The sequence below is a fragment of the Lineus longissimus genome, chromosome 17, assembly GCF_910592395.1.
Source record: "Lineus longissimus chromosome 17, tnLinLong1.2, whole genome shotgun sequence".
NCBI classification, from domain to species: Eukaryota; Metazoa; Nemertea; class Pilidiophora; order Heteronemertea; family Lineidae; genus Lineus; species Lineus longissimus.
The window spans coordinates 12,804,663-12,818,644 of record NC_088324.1 but is presented as its reverse complement, the minus strand read 5'-3'; the positions used below and the strand labels follow the sequence as shown (position 1 = coordinate 12,818,644).

Sequence of the window (13,982 nt, the reverse complement as noted above, 5' to 3'; positions counted from 1 at the left end):
TCATATTCACAATATAACGGTGGTTGCAGTACTTAGATATATTGCATTTTGGCTGGGGCATCTTCATGAGCTCAAAGCCGTAAAATAGAAGGTGTATTAGTCACCAGTGGACGAGATGAAGCCGAACTTACAGTAGCTGTTATTGATATTTTCCATTTGGCAAAGGGCCGTCCCCAGTTGGTAACATGCCTAAGATCACACTTTTCGGCCATCTGACAAGCACCTTACAGACAAAATATCACACCCCAAATGACAAATAAATCAACAGACAGGTGACTTGCCCAAGACCCTACTCCCAAACCCCAATGAGAAGGAAAGTGTTTTGCCAAAGATTATAAACGGTAAAAGATCAGCAGATTACACAGTGTTCGTTATCTAAATATCAGCAAAGTCATGAAATTAGACCTACCCAAGGAAGAAGCGTTGACTGGTACTTCGTTCAAACCAGATTTTTGCAATTTGCCATCAGCTGATATCTGATAAAATCAAGGAATAGGTGAATAGAATGAACTTGTAGCTCGTGTAGTTAGCACCATCTCGTAATGATATACATTATGGTTGTATGTGTAGCGCTAAATTCAATGCAGTGATATTATTATTGAGAATTTGTCAAAATTGTGTTCACAACCTGGTTGCTGGCAGTGTCCTATTCATACAGTGTACACTTGTACAGCAATACACTGCTACATTGTACTTTGTGTACTAGGCCTACTACTCACTACTAGTACGACCCTCACCTGGTCACACTCACAATGCAGATGTTCACTTGTCCTGCTAGTTATGCATACATTTGTTTGAATGATTGAGCAGATGTCATGTCGTGCTCAAAGGGTTGACGGTTCGGATCAAGCCTGTCATGTCATCATCCAGTGATCATGATCATCATAAAGCTAGCAAGGATAGCTGATGATGTTGACTGAAGCGGTATGAGCATGGAGTTTAATCATGGGTGAAAATACAGATTGCTACCCCATCTATAGATCCTGTTCCTGATGGTTTTATTCATCCGGAACTTATGAAATCTGTTTCCATACTTATGCCGTGCATTACTTCATGTAATATTTCTGATTTTCTTTTCTACAGATTGTACGTTCGTTGGGAGCTGGTGCCTGAACTTGCTACATGTGATAGGGGCCTTGCAGTATCTCGGAAGCCATGGTTAGTTTTGTGTGATACTGATAGCAAAACAGGAGTACATCATATGTCTGTCGGGCATTGGATTAGCATGTACGAGGACCTGCTGCATGGTCAGACTCACTCTATCTTGATCAACATTTTGGAGGTGCTTTGTCACATCCATCCTTTACCTTTGAAAGCACAATCCATATCAAACATGTCACTTTCGCCTTTTTACTGCTTCTACACAATCAAGGTTTATGTTGTACATCTACATAAAGGAGCGAGTGTTGGACACTTTTCCTGAGTTATATGATTTGCCTCAAAACCATTGTTCTTTTTTCCAGGGGACTCCTATCAAAGATGTTGTCATATCGGACAATGTCCCCAAGACCCTGCTCCTACAGAAACACATTGAATACATTGCAGCTTATGGGAACAAGAAGGATGAATATGTAAGATTTTCACCTCATGGTGATTTACGAATTGACATGATAATCCAATTCCTTTGCTGCTCCTCTTGAACATGGACACACTCAATAAAAAATGTCACCAATATTTACCAGCAAGCCATAAAGTTGACATCCTATATAATTAGAATTGCCTGGTTCATGAGTAAAATACTTGAAACATCGGACCAATATCACATGTGTCTTATTTCAGGAATATTGCATGACAGAATACCTCCGCATGAGTGGCATCTACTGGGGCCTGACCGTTATGGACCTAATGAACAGCTTGGACAAAATGGATAAAGACGAAGTGATCGAGTTTGTCAAGTCGTGCCAACATGATTGTGGGGGAATCGGTGCTAGCATTGGACACGATCCTCATCTGCTTTATACTCTTAGTGCTATCCAGGTGGGCAACGGCTTCGATTCAATTTTAAGTGTATTGAAAAAAGTGATTCAGTATCGTTTTCTATTATGCATATCTCATCAAAAGACAGTGGCCATGAGACATAAACTACAAGGAGAACCAAAATTAAAATCATACTGAATCTTACATTTGCTTACTTTCAGATTTTAAGCCTCTATGATGCCTTAGACAGTATTAATCAGGATGAAGTGGTGAAATATATCTCAGGCCTTCAGCAAGAGGATGGTAGTTTTACAGGAGATAAGTGGGGTAGGTGATGTTGTGACTTTTCAATCGATATGAACTCTGAAAGACAATTGCACATCCACATATTTAGCCGTTGCAATCACTACCTCTGCACTCATACTGTCATTGGAAAAAAGTTTGATCATGTTTAAATTAGTAACATTCTATTTGCTGATTTGGTTCCAGGTGAGGTTGACACCAGATTTTCATTTTGTGCTGTTGCCAGCTTGGCCCTTTTGGTGAGTAAAAAATGCAAACTTATGACATTGTCTTAAGATTAGATAAGAACTTGATTTTGATGGATACTAGCTTACAACAGTTGATTGACTTTCAAAACCTATTATATATACCAGCCTACTCTTCAACTTTTAGATGACATAATGGCAACAATGCAGAAAGCACAACAGAGCCTTGTTGCTTTTGACTTCAGAGAGAATTGGGTTCCCTGACCTCATCTACAATTCATCATTCACCACTTAAACATTGAGTACTTCTCATTTCAGGGGAAACTTAGTGCAATTAACGTCGATTCCACTGTAGATTTTATATTATCTTGTATGAACTTTGATGGCGGCTTTGGGTGTCGACCAGGAAGCGAATCACACTCAGGACAAGTAAGTCACTCTTTTGAAAATAAATTTTCGAATTCTATTTTTATTTTTTTTTATTTTCGTTGAAGTGAGATTTTCTGTTGTTGTACGTCACATGTGATCCTCTTCAAGAGTGGGTCATTGACTGAATCAAACCTTAGAAGATATGGGCATAGATATCTGTCCTGTTTGTGTGTAATTTATGCACCTTTATGTTTCTTTGCAGATTTACTGTTGCTTAGGAACGTTGGCTATATTAGACAGACTCCACCATGTCAAGGCAGATATGCTGGGATGGTGGCTTTGCGAGCGACAGCTGCCATCTGGTGGACTCAATGGTAAGGACTATCTTATTGTCTTCAAACCTATATCTTTGAGTATTCTGTCATTGATAAATATCAATCTAACACCATCTTTTACAGTGTTGTTACATTTCTTTTTCTAGGTCGACCAGAAAAACTTCCAGACGTCTGTTATTCGTGGTGGGTGCTGGCTTCGCTAAAGATTATAGGAAAGATTCACTGGATCGACAAGACAAAGTTGATACGATTTATTCTAGCATGCCAGGATGATGAGACAGGAGGATTTGCTGATAGACCTGGAGATATGGTGAGTACAGAGGCTGCATAACACATGGAGCCTTCTTTCTAACAAAAAGTCTCTTGATAGGTGTTGCCCTGAACTTGCTGTCACTCAGTAAATGCAGGGTGCAGATTGGAAGGTAAAAATTGATGTCTCGTAATGGTGCTGCTCTTGCAATTCAACAAGAACTCCACAAAGGCTTGAAAGTCTACTTGACTCTAAACGAATGAAGATGACACCAAAGTCCCATTGTTAGATCCTTATGTACCTTGCTTGTACTAATCTTCATTTTCACGTCTGTTTTCAGGTTGACCCATTTCACACGTTATTTGGAATCACTGGACTCTCCTTGCTTGGGAACAATGAAGTAAAGCCTGTGAACTGTGTTTTCTGTATGCCAGAGGAAGTAATAAGAAAACGCGGCATCCGCCTGAACTTATTGTGATTCAAAATACATGTGCATTTTTTTTCAACGAACTTCCATTGTGAGCCATTGAATGTGAACTTTAGGGATGGGCTATGTTCATGTAGATTCTGATTGTGCTTTTCTTATGGAATCATCAACTATCATGTTGGTCATAAATAAATGCAGGGATGCAGGGGTCCTTTCTCTAATGCCAGACTCCTTGCAAGAAGGTAGTTTGTACCCTCTGCCTCACTAGGTGGCAGCTAACCAACCAGCCGCATCAGAAAGAGCTACATACAGGGCTCAAACCTTCAACCTTCCGTTCAACTATTTCATTATAATAGCAGTAAAAATAATGCCAGAGTAAACACTGACTGAAATGTTTGGAAATATTATTAGACCAAGTTGATCGCCATGATGCTTTTGTTAGAATCATTTCTTGTATTTCATATTGTGTATAATATATGATGTATGTTATTCACAAGCAGGATGAACATTAATTTATGCACAAAATTGTCTCAATTGGATAATAAAGTCACTTTATTATATTGAATATGAAAGACGTCTTTAGTTTGTTTATTTCATCCATGAAAGAGGTGATCACGATCTGCCAACTCTCTGTCTCAATGATCCTGCCCCACTGTTCACATGTCCAAAGAAATTCACTTCCCCTACAACATAGGGACTGATGATAGCCATGTTGATATAACTGGGACACAGAATAATCATGCCCACTTCCTGAGGATGGGATGGAGTGACCAACCTCAATAGAGTTGCGCCATAGATGTTCTGCCAACCGAGGACAAAGACCAATTCAACAATAATTCGTTTAGGTAAAATTCTCGACGCTAGGAGTCGCTACCTCATATTCAGACGTCGCAACAACAAAATTCATCTAATTCTCAAAATAGTTAACTTATTTTGATATCGTCTGAAAATGAACAGTATATTCCACGTTGACTTAACGTTTCATTTGCAAGTATTAAGTAATAAAGGAACAGCATGACTTTGTTTGCAAGACGTAAAAGGGTCAGTGATTTTGAAAATTCAGCAAAATATTCGAGTTCCTATTTTTTACCCAACCAGCAGAATGTAACGGCGATTCTGATTGGCTGCCAGCGGATGGAGCCGAAATTGAGAGCGAACTTTGATATTTTTCTGAAACGATTCTTCAGCAAAAACAGCGATATCTCCGAAGCATAACAGAAAAACATCATATGATCGTAATATAAACCATCACTCAATACAGAAATTCACCTCGTGTAAAGGTTAGCCTTCAAAATGCCATGCTTTTTGAGATTGCAGACCTGAAGTGGGGCTGTTTTTTTATCTGTCTGCACAACAACAGACAGCCACACACAGACACAGTACACACTACAGTACATAGCACATGACTGCTCAGTAGCGTGACACTTCATGTCTTCAGACCTTTGACCGTGTGACTCGCTACAGATCTTACACAGTCATAAGCAATTTGGCAATGATTACTACATCTTTATTTTCCAGGTCACATATGAAGAAAAAACCATGCCTGAGCCTGGGAAAGTGATTCCAGTACGTGTTGCTGTCCGATGCCGACCTCTCATCCCCAAAGAGCTGTCGGAGGGATGTCAGCAATGCCTAACCTTTGTCAAGGGAGAGCCACAGATCCTTGTTGGACATAATAAGGCCTTTACATATGACTTCACTTTTGGGCCTGAAACAGCTCAGGAGGCTGTGTACTGCGATGCAGTGAAGGATTTAGTTGCAGGCTTGTTCAAAGGTACATCAAAATAGTAGAGACTCGATTACAATATTGGATATACTTGTACTGAGACTAATCTAATAACATCTCTTGTCTCAAAATTGACAAAAGGACGGAGCGAAATGTAAGATTTGATGTTGATATACATAGTACATCTGTCCCATGTAAAGTGGAAGTAAGATTTAGATTTTAAAAATTAGGCTTGAGAAGGAATCACAAAATGACAACCCAAATCTTTGCTCTGATGGTAAATGTCTCCTCAATAAAATATATCTTTTGATTCATTTTCAGGATACAATGCCACAGTGCTGGCATACGGTCAGACAGGTAGTGGCAAGACACACTCCATGGGCACAGCATATGATGCAGCCTTGTCTGAAGACGAAGATATGATGGGCGTGATTCCGAGGGTGGTCAGAGACTTGTTTGAGGGCGTGAAAGAGAAAGAGGATGCAGAATTCACAATAAAAGTGACCTTCCTAGAAATCTATAACGAAGACCTGAAGGATCTGTTAAACATGTCACCAAAGGCAGAGTCTCTTATGGTGAGGGAAGACACTGGGGGGTCGATTAAGGTAAGAACAGGTAGACAGATTTGTGAAATAATTCTATTAACAAAAATAAATAACAAAAATAAATAACAAAAATAAATAACAAAAAGAAATAACAAAAAGAAATAACAAAAAGAAATAACAAAAAGAAGCCCTGTGAACCAATTTGAACTAAACAGTAGCTGGCAACAAACGTCTTTTTATTTCACTTGCTAATTAGTGTGGTTGTAACTTGTATTTGATTTTCTTGTTCCAGTTGCCTGGGCTCCAAGAAGTGCAAGTGAACAGTCTACAGGAGACCATGCAGTGCCTTGAGCAGGGCTCAAAGGGGAGGACTACAGGTGCTACAGCCATGAATGCCACGAGTAGCAGGTCACATGCCATCTTCACTATCATCGTCGAACAAAGGAAGAAGGAAGAGATGTAAGCAAACTTTGTATTGGATAAAAACTCAAATATAATCACTTGGTGTACAATACTTGCATTAAAAAAGCAGAAAAAACTTCTTAATTTAAATATTAGTCTTAACTTTGTAAGAATATTAATCATTTCGCTATCTTTGCTTTCTTTCTCCAGGAATGATTTGATTCGGTGCAAGTTTCATTTGGTGGATCTTGCTGGGTCTGAGAGGGCCAAGCGTACTCAAGCAGAAGGAGAAAGGTTCAGAGAAGGTAGGTTGATACACTTAAATTGTGTAATTTTTCATGTTTTTAATTATGTTGACATGATATTACATACAAAAGACGTAAGCAACAAATGTGTCATAGAGTGGGTATTGTCAAAGTCTGTTTTTGATATTCAGGATATTAGCATGTAGTATATTTCATGTTTATAGGCATCAGCATCAACAAAGGCCTTCTCTGCTTGGGTAATGTGATCAGTGCCCTTGGTGAGGACGGGCAGAAATCACGGCACATTCCATATCGGGATTCGAAATTGACAAGATTATTACAAGGTAGTTTATATTTATTTTTTTCGAAATTGTCAAGTATTCTTAAGCGGTTTGAGTTCATCTTGGCTGCAGTGTGTTGTATAAAAGCAAAAGTGAAATGTTACATCCCTGATTAACTATAACAATGGCTGAGCTCCGTTCTCACCCCTCTTGGAGCTTTCAAACATTGCTTGGACCATTAGCTTAAAACCTGCTCTTTTATCCTGCAACATAAGACAGTTTTTCCTCAGTATGAAAAAAACAGTGACACATGTTGTGTTTTGATGAATTCATAGAAAAGTATTGGGATAACATTGTTCTTAATCTTATTTCAGATTCTCTTGGAGGTAACAGTCACACTGTTATGATTGCCTGTGTCAGCCCTGCTGATAGCAACATGGAGGAGACAATAAACTCTCTACGTTATGCTGACCGGGCTAGGAAGATAAAGAACAAGCCGATTATTAATCGAGATCCCCAGATGGCGGAGATAATGAGGCTGCGGCAGCTGGTCCAGGATTTGCAGGTGCAAATTGTCCCTGGTTCAGGGTAAGGAATATTTTCTTTTCACCGCTTAGAAAGTTCCTTACCACTTTTTGCCAGTGCCATGTGGAAACACAGACCTGGTTCATGCTGCATGGTTGAGGCAAGTCTGTTACACATAGGCGTATTACAGGTAGGCCTTGTACAGGCGAATCTATGAACTGTGATGTGGTGAATGATGACGAAATTGCATTCTACTTCTATTTATAATTGTCTGTTCTTTGTCTCCAGTACTTCCACATCGTCATCTTCAACTGGCCGGCTCTCCGAGGGCGGCACAAAGGTTCTCCAGGAGAGGAACAAACATCTCCAAGAGGAAAACCACAAGCTTGCCGAGGAGCTGCGAGTCGCGGTTGACCAGAACGCTGCCATGTGTGAGAAGGTTGTCTGTGCCGAGCTGGCTCGCGATGATTTAAAGGAAAAGCTTGCTGCTCTCCGATGTCAGGCTAGGTTAGTACAACTGTCTTTGGTTTTCATCGCTTTCGGTCACGGATTTTAGGCATTATTTCTCTAAAGGTATTGTAATTTTGATAAAGATTTAGGAAATGTATCATTTCATCATTACAAACTACTTAACAGAATGTACCGTAATTCATGCATGAGATAAAATTTGAATGAGGTTCTATATTTTTATTGCAGTCATCACTTTGAAAGTTTAAATGCATCCCTGTTGACCGGTGATCATACTCTGGCGCCTGAACACCTTGATCAAATGAAGAGCATACAAGAGAAAATCACAGAGCTGGAGACGCTTGAACCTGCAGAGAATATTGACCATGGGGTATTAGAGACAAGCCAGGTAGGTTGTTAGATCAAACCCAACTTGACTCCACCAATCCACTCTTGGTTCAGAACATCTCGACAGCATGAATAGCATACAAGAGATGATTATGGTGTTAGACTATAGAGTCTCTAGATCCAGAGGTATTAGAGACCAGTCAGGCTTGCAACAAAAGATCAACTTTGATCAACTGTAACATAATATATATTGAATGTTTCCAATGAAACCTAGATATAACAAGACTTCCCCTATCTCCATTTCAGGAATCTCAGTCTGGAGATGGTATGAAAACTGAAGAAGACAAAGAAGAGTCTGCCAAATATGCCCTACGTCAAGCCAAACTTGGCCGAGAGTTACAAGAACTCAATAAGATGCTGACCAAGAAACAAGAGTTGGCCAGTAAGATGGCAGTGAATGAAGTCGGCATGGAGAGTATGAAACAGCAGTACGAGGTACGTATGGCCAGTTGAATTTGATGCTATAGCACTATTGTTGTTTTGCTAGATGGTCTGCCTGGTGGACCAGATTCCTTTGCCAGGTGGGGCCAACTCATCGACCTGTACAATTCAAAACTCTAAAGATGTTAATCAGTAGAGCTTGTCAACAAGAATCCAGATGATGTCCACTTCAGTCTAAACTAGATAAAACTTGCAATTCTTTGATTTAATGACCTGAAATCTCATATGATTCTATGACTTTTATTATAGGAAACCATGAAGCAACTCGAACAGGATGTATCCCGGCTCCAGACTGAGAAAGATGACCTGACCCTCAAACTCCACGATGCTAAGACAAGTAATGCCAGCAGCAAGGTGTCTGAACAGCGCAGAAAACGTCTGGTCGAGTTGGAGTCTGATCTGAGTCAACTAAGAAAGAAAATAACAGACCAGTCGAAGTTATTGAAAGTCAAAGACCAAACTGATAAACAGTGTTCCAAGCTTGGACAAGAAATTCAGGTAATTACAATGATAAATGCCTTAAAGAGTGTGTTGTCTATGCCAATATAACTAAAGTAACGAAATCCTTTGATGACCGATCCAAACCTTATCAATTCGTTTTCATTTTCAGTCAATGAAACAACACAGAGTTCGTCTCATGAAACAGATGAAGGAAGATGCAGAGACGTTCAGAAAATGGCGTCAACAAAAAGACAAGGAGGTCCTTCAGCTCAAGGCTAAGGACAGAAAGCGTCAGTTTGAGCTCGCAAAACTTGAGCGAGACTACTCGAAGCAGCAACAGGTTCTCCGACGGAAAGCAGACGAGGCGGCGTCTGCTAATCGGCGTCTGAAGGAGGCGTTGCAGAAGCAGAAGTGTGCCCTGTTGGAGCGTGACAAACAGCTGAAGGTGTCTGATAAGTCTGGTATTGGACAGAGGGTTCGGGTAAGTCACGCATGCATCTTCCTAGTGGTCATTCTATAATTTGTATGTATCTTTGAATGAAATGAGCTGCCTGATTCCAAATGATTATCAAACCACTCATGTCATTCTGTTCCAGAATTGGTTGAGTCGAGATCTTGATGTACAGGTCAGCTTAGAAGAAGCAAAACTTCATCTCAACTCATTGCTGTTGGATAGAAAGGAGCTCACGGAACAGCTAACAGAGCTGAAGGAGAAACTGACTGAGCCACCAAAAAAGGTAACTCCGGATTTTTTATCACATTTTGATCTAATTCTAATGTGAAGGGACTGCTGGCAAGACATAGAAAGAAGTTGGAATATTTTCAACAGTGTTGGAATCCAGTGGCCGTTTTACTAAAACCTAATACTGACCTTTCTTTGAAATTACTTGCTCAATAGAAATTTCTGTCTTTGATATCGAATCTGTTTTTCAGAGACTTGCTTGGAGCGAAGGTGCAGATGACACAGACAATCTGCATGCGAAGACAAAATCACAGATATCCGATCTTCAGAACGATCTCCGTCTCTGTAACGCTCAGATCTCAGATTTCCAGCAGAAGTTGGTTGATGCGGATCAAGACGATGTGAAAAAGATGAGATGGTCCAGCATCCATACAATGGTGGAAGCAAAATGTGCACTGAAGTGGTTGATGAATATGGTAGGCTATTGTCATCTCTCTGCATTAGTTTTCAATGTTACATGTACATGTAGATTCTTGAGAAAAGCATCTTTGTGCATGAATTAATTCTGACCTTGTCTACTCTCCAGGCTGTTACGGCAAAAGTAGAATGCACCAAGCAAAAGAGCAACCTGGCTGATGTCAAGACAAACCAGGATGACATGACGTCAGCAGTTCAGAAACTTGAAAATGAGGTCGAAGAACTGAAACGTCATCATGAAACTGAAAAGACAGAGGTACAGAGACAGAATCAAGAAAAGGCAAGTACTTCTTGTTTTGATTTCAGGTTGAGAGACAATTAAGAATTAGAATATCAGTAAGAACCAAAACTGGACCGGACTTCGTACCCTCAACACCAATGGCTTCGCGGGCGATGACAGTTTAGTGTTGAACTGAGTGCTTACTCTCCATCACTGGAGTTGGTTTGTAGCACATTCGAAACAGCAGGTGCATTTACATGTACATGTAGTCATGCAATCTTGAAAGGTGTGTCTAATCTTTGACCTAGGTTTTGCAGCATTTTGAGTTTTATTTGCTAACATGTTTTCTGCTTTGTAGGTTCTCTACTTGTTGAAGCAGCTACAGACCCTCCGACAAGATGACAAGAAGGATACAACTCTGGATGAGGATACAAAAGAACGACTGAAATTCCAGGTATGGCAACATTGCGTGTTTGGCAAATGTTATGTTCACCCATTTATTACTCGGTTATCGTGACCCCTTCACTTGGAGACGTAGAGTGAATGAATACATACCTTCAGAAATTTAGCCCACTGTTGAGAATTTCTACTGAACTTTCTAACATTTTCTTGGAAATTTTCATGGAATTTTTTCAGGAAGAGCAAATTGAACGGTTGGCGAAAATCAATGAGGAACTTGAAGAGAGAAATGACGAATGCACTATTCTCAAAAAAGTAAGTTAAAGTATTAATTGTTAATCTCGAATATTCAACAGGCAAAGCACAGCGTTGTACTTCATAGATAGATTGAAGGCATGACAGTAGTTACACCACTATAAGTAAACTAGACTATTTATTTCCAGTTTATCAAGGTAGAGCGTAATAGGAGTTATGACTTGACATTAAAGTCTGATGATACTGGGCCCAGAATGATAATCGTCAATAATCACCACTGCCTTCATGTTTTTAGGAATTGACAGTTCTCAAGTACAAGGGGGGAGGTAATGTTTCACTCATGCCCAGTCTCTGTGATGCAGGGTCGTCGCCATTTGCATTTGCTACGCCTGCTCCTGTGAAAAAGGCAAAGGTGAGTCAAGGTGTTGATCTGCTCTTTCAATGCGGAACCTGTCAAGTGCATCCAATGATGTTGAAAGCAATGAGGTTCTACCTTTCTCACCAGTTTTTGTAAAACTTTGTCAAAACACCATATGAAAGACTATGTTCTTGCTAGAATGGTGGCCATAAAACTAACCAATAATCTGTTTTGTCGGTGCATGTGAGTAATCGCTCCTGCTATTTTGATAGGTGAATAAGAAGCCACCCCCTCCAAAGATGGACAGCTCTAGCGAAGATGAGGATTATCTGCTTTCAGGCAGTGAGGATGAAGATAATGACAGCGAGAGTGATTACTATCCTACTCCGATCAAACGAAAGCCCAGAAACAGGAGGGAGACAAATGCTCATGAGGGGGAAGAAGAGATGTCCAAAATAAGAAAGGTACAAACAAACTTACCAAGTCGCATTAACCAGTGAACGCACACTTTAAAAAAAACGGACACAGATTGGTCAGTAAGGAAAAAAATACTCGACATTGAAGGGGTTAAAAGACATGGTTGATTTGGTATCTTGGGTGCAGCAGCTATGACTTGTTTTCCTAAAAAGGACCCATCGGTCTGACACCCACTGGGAGTCTTCAGAATTTCTAAGGTTCTGATATAGAATCCTTATTTTTCAGACTTCGAGCAAAGCCAGGATGTGCATGTGCAAGACTGGTTGTAATACTAAGAGATGCAGCTGCAGGACTGGTCTGGCCTTCTGTAGTGAAGCTTGTGGCTGCATCGGTTGTAAGAATGTGGAGGAGATCCAACCAGACTCGACAATGGGAATCGATAAGGTAGGATTTAGAATTATTAATAGCTTTGATCTCGTTATTTAGTCGAGAGTTGCGCATTGGTTGGGATATTATGAGCTCTAGATGGTATTGGGTAATTTGTAATGTAATGTCAGAGGAAACTGGAGATCTTAGGAAACGACATGTATGCCATCAGTGAAGGCTGCCCTTCAAGAGGAGTTGCTGTTTGTTTTGAATATTGATCTCCCTGGCATGTGCAAAATGGCATGGAATAACACTTGTTGATTCCTCCTCTGTACTGAAATGCACTTGCACAAGTATGATTATAACAAGACTCTGTCTCTGTGTATATCATATAGTTTATGATAAACTGATAAAACCTAAACAATTCTTCTACTTCTTATGTATACTTCAGGAGAGTGACAGCATTCTAGAGAGCACCACATCGACCATCATGGAAGAATCCAAAGTTGAGCTGAACACCACTTTCTGTATCGATGACAAGAGCCCTGCCGTAACGAACAAAACAGAAAAAGCTTCACCAAAAAAGCTATTTGGTGATTCGTCCAATCAAGCAGATTCTCCATTAGAATTCAAAGAAACGGCATTGGTGACGTCATTGTTCCCGAGGAAGAAGAAATCAAGTGAGAACAACGGCCCGGTTGCCAAGCGGAAGCGCCAGCTGCTATCACAAGGGGAGCGATTCTTTCCAGGGTTGTCCGATTGACGACGTCGTAGTTCCCTCCTTCATTCGAGTTTCAATATGCAGCGCAGCGCTTGTCAGTCACCATGGTCTCGGAGATTTTTCCGCCAAGGAGAGAGTCCAGCTGCGTCCATTCCGTCACCTGAAGACAGCGATGATAATATCAACAGCAGTTTCTGATATGGCAGTCTGGCATGAAATACTTATCATTTGTTGATGTGTCAAGTTTGTGTGTTTAATCTAGATGACTCTGCTGTAGATCTGTAAATTTGCGCCTCTCATGTACGTCAGGAGAGATTTGGCTTTGGCTTTGACATACTTCAGTATAGCATGTACAAGTACCATTTTGCATTTGTTAAGAACTTCATATCAACTTCAAGCGGTTTTTAAAGTAAGATACAGTGTTCTCCTTGTATAAGGACGGTGTAAAGAAGAGATATTTCCGCTGTCTATAAGGAATTAGAACTTAGAGCGCAAAAACTTGATATTCTAGGGTGACATGTAGATTGTGACATTCAATTATTTTCTGCCAAAGAGTAGTGCGCCTAAATCCTGGGGCTTTCAAGTGAGGTAGAGGGGACGAGACGTTTTTCTCAATCAAATGAATCAGTGTAAATACCTTTGTTTTCGAATCTACACGATCTACTCGGGTTTTCCAGTCAATAAAATAAAAAAAATGTCAATGGAGTGCTTTTTCACATAGTGCAATCATCATGATTTTCAAATTGTAAATACACCATTGCACTATCGGAAATCTGTACAGATTAATACATGTATATATTTGCTACTTTTAAGACAATATAGCTGAACACGCTTACATGC

At 40.1% G+C, this 13,982-nt stretch overlaps 3 protein-coding genes across 4 annotated transcripts; all 3 read left to right on the top strand.

Moving 5' to 3' along the window:
- The first annotated feature begins 427 nt into the window (after positions 1-427).
- On the top strand, positions 428-4,336 carry LOC135501335 (geranylgeranyl transferase type-2 subunit beta-like). Of its 2 annotated transcripts, none has more exons than XM_064793395.1 (10): positions 428-496; positions 1,084-1,158; positions 1,464-1,571; positions 1,780-1,977; positions 2,139-2,244; positions 2,407-2,459; positions 2,724-2,834; positions 3,037-3,148; positions 3,256-3,419; positions 3,700-4,336. In XM_064793395.1, exons 2-10 carry the CDS (start codon positions 1,156-1,158, stop codon positions 3,835-3,837), a joined length of 993 nt encoding a protein of 330 aa, XP_064649465.1. In that variant the 5' UTR covers positions 428-496; positions 1,084-1,155; the 3' UTR covers positions 3,838-4,336. The 2 variants fall into 2 exon arrangements, with proteins under 2 accessions (XP_064649465.1, XP_064649466.1); XM_064793396.1 differs by lacking the exon at positions 428-496 and adding an exon at positions 743-924.
- Positions 4,337-5,325: 989 nt separating this feature from the next.
- Positions 5,326-11,582, top strand: LOC135501029 (chromosome-associated kinesin KIF4A-like). Its single transcript, XM_064792747.1, has 17 exons — positions 5,326-5,560; positions 5,834-6,117; positions 6,350-6,516; positions 6,670-6,764; positions 6,929-7,048; positions 7,360-7,573; positions 7,799-8,017; positions 8,207-8,366; positions 8,612-8,800; positions 9,056-9,304; positions 9,417-9,728; positions 9,844-9,984; positions 10,181-10,405; positions 10,516-10,686; positions 10,985-11,080; positions 11,263-11,340; positions 11,469-11,582. Exons 1-17 carry the CDS (start codon positions 5,326-5,328, stop codon positions 11,580-11,582), a joined length of 3,069 nt encoding a protein of 1,022 aa, XP_064648817.1.
- On the top strand, positions 10,968-13,894 carry LOC135501359 (uncharacterized). Its single transcript, XM_064793431.1, has 6 exons — positions 10,968-11,080; positions 11,263-11,340; positions 11,576-11,692; positions 11,911-12,102; positions 12,341-12,499; positions 12,873-13,894. The coding sequence occupies exons 3-6, from the start codon at positions 11,621-11,623 to the stop codon at positions 13,182-13,184; spliced, it is 735 nt and encodes a 244-aa protein (XP_064649501.1). The 5' UTR covers positions 10,968-11,080; positions 11,263-11,340; positions 11,576-11,620; the 3' UTR covers positions 13,185-13,894.
- Positions 13,895-13,982: the final 88 nt, after the last annotated feature.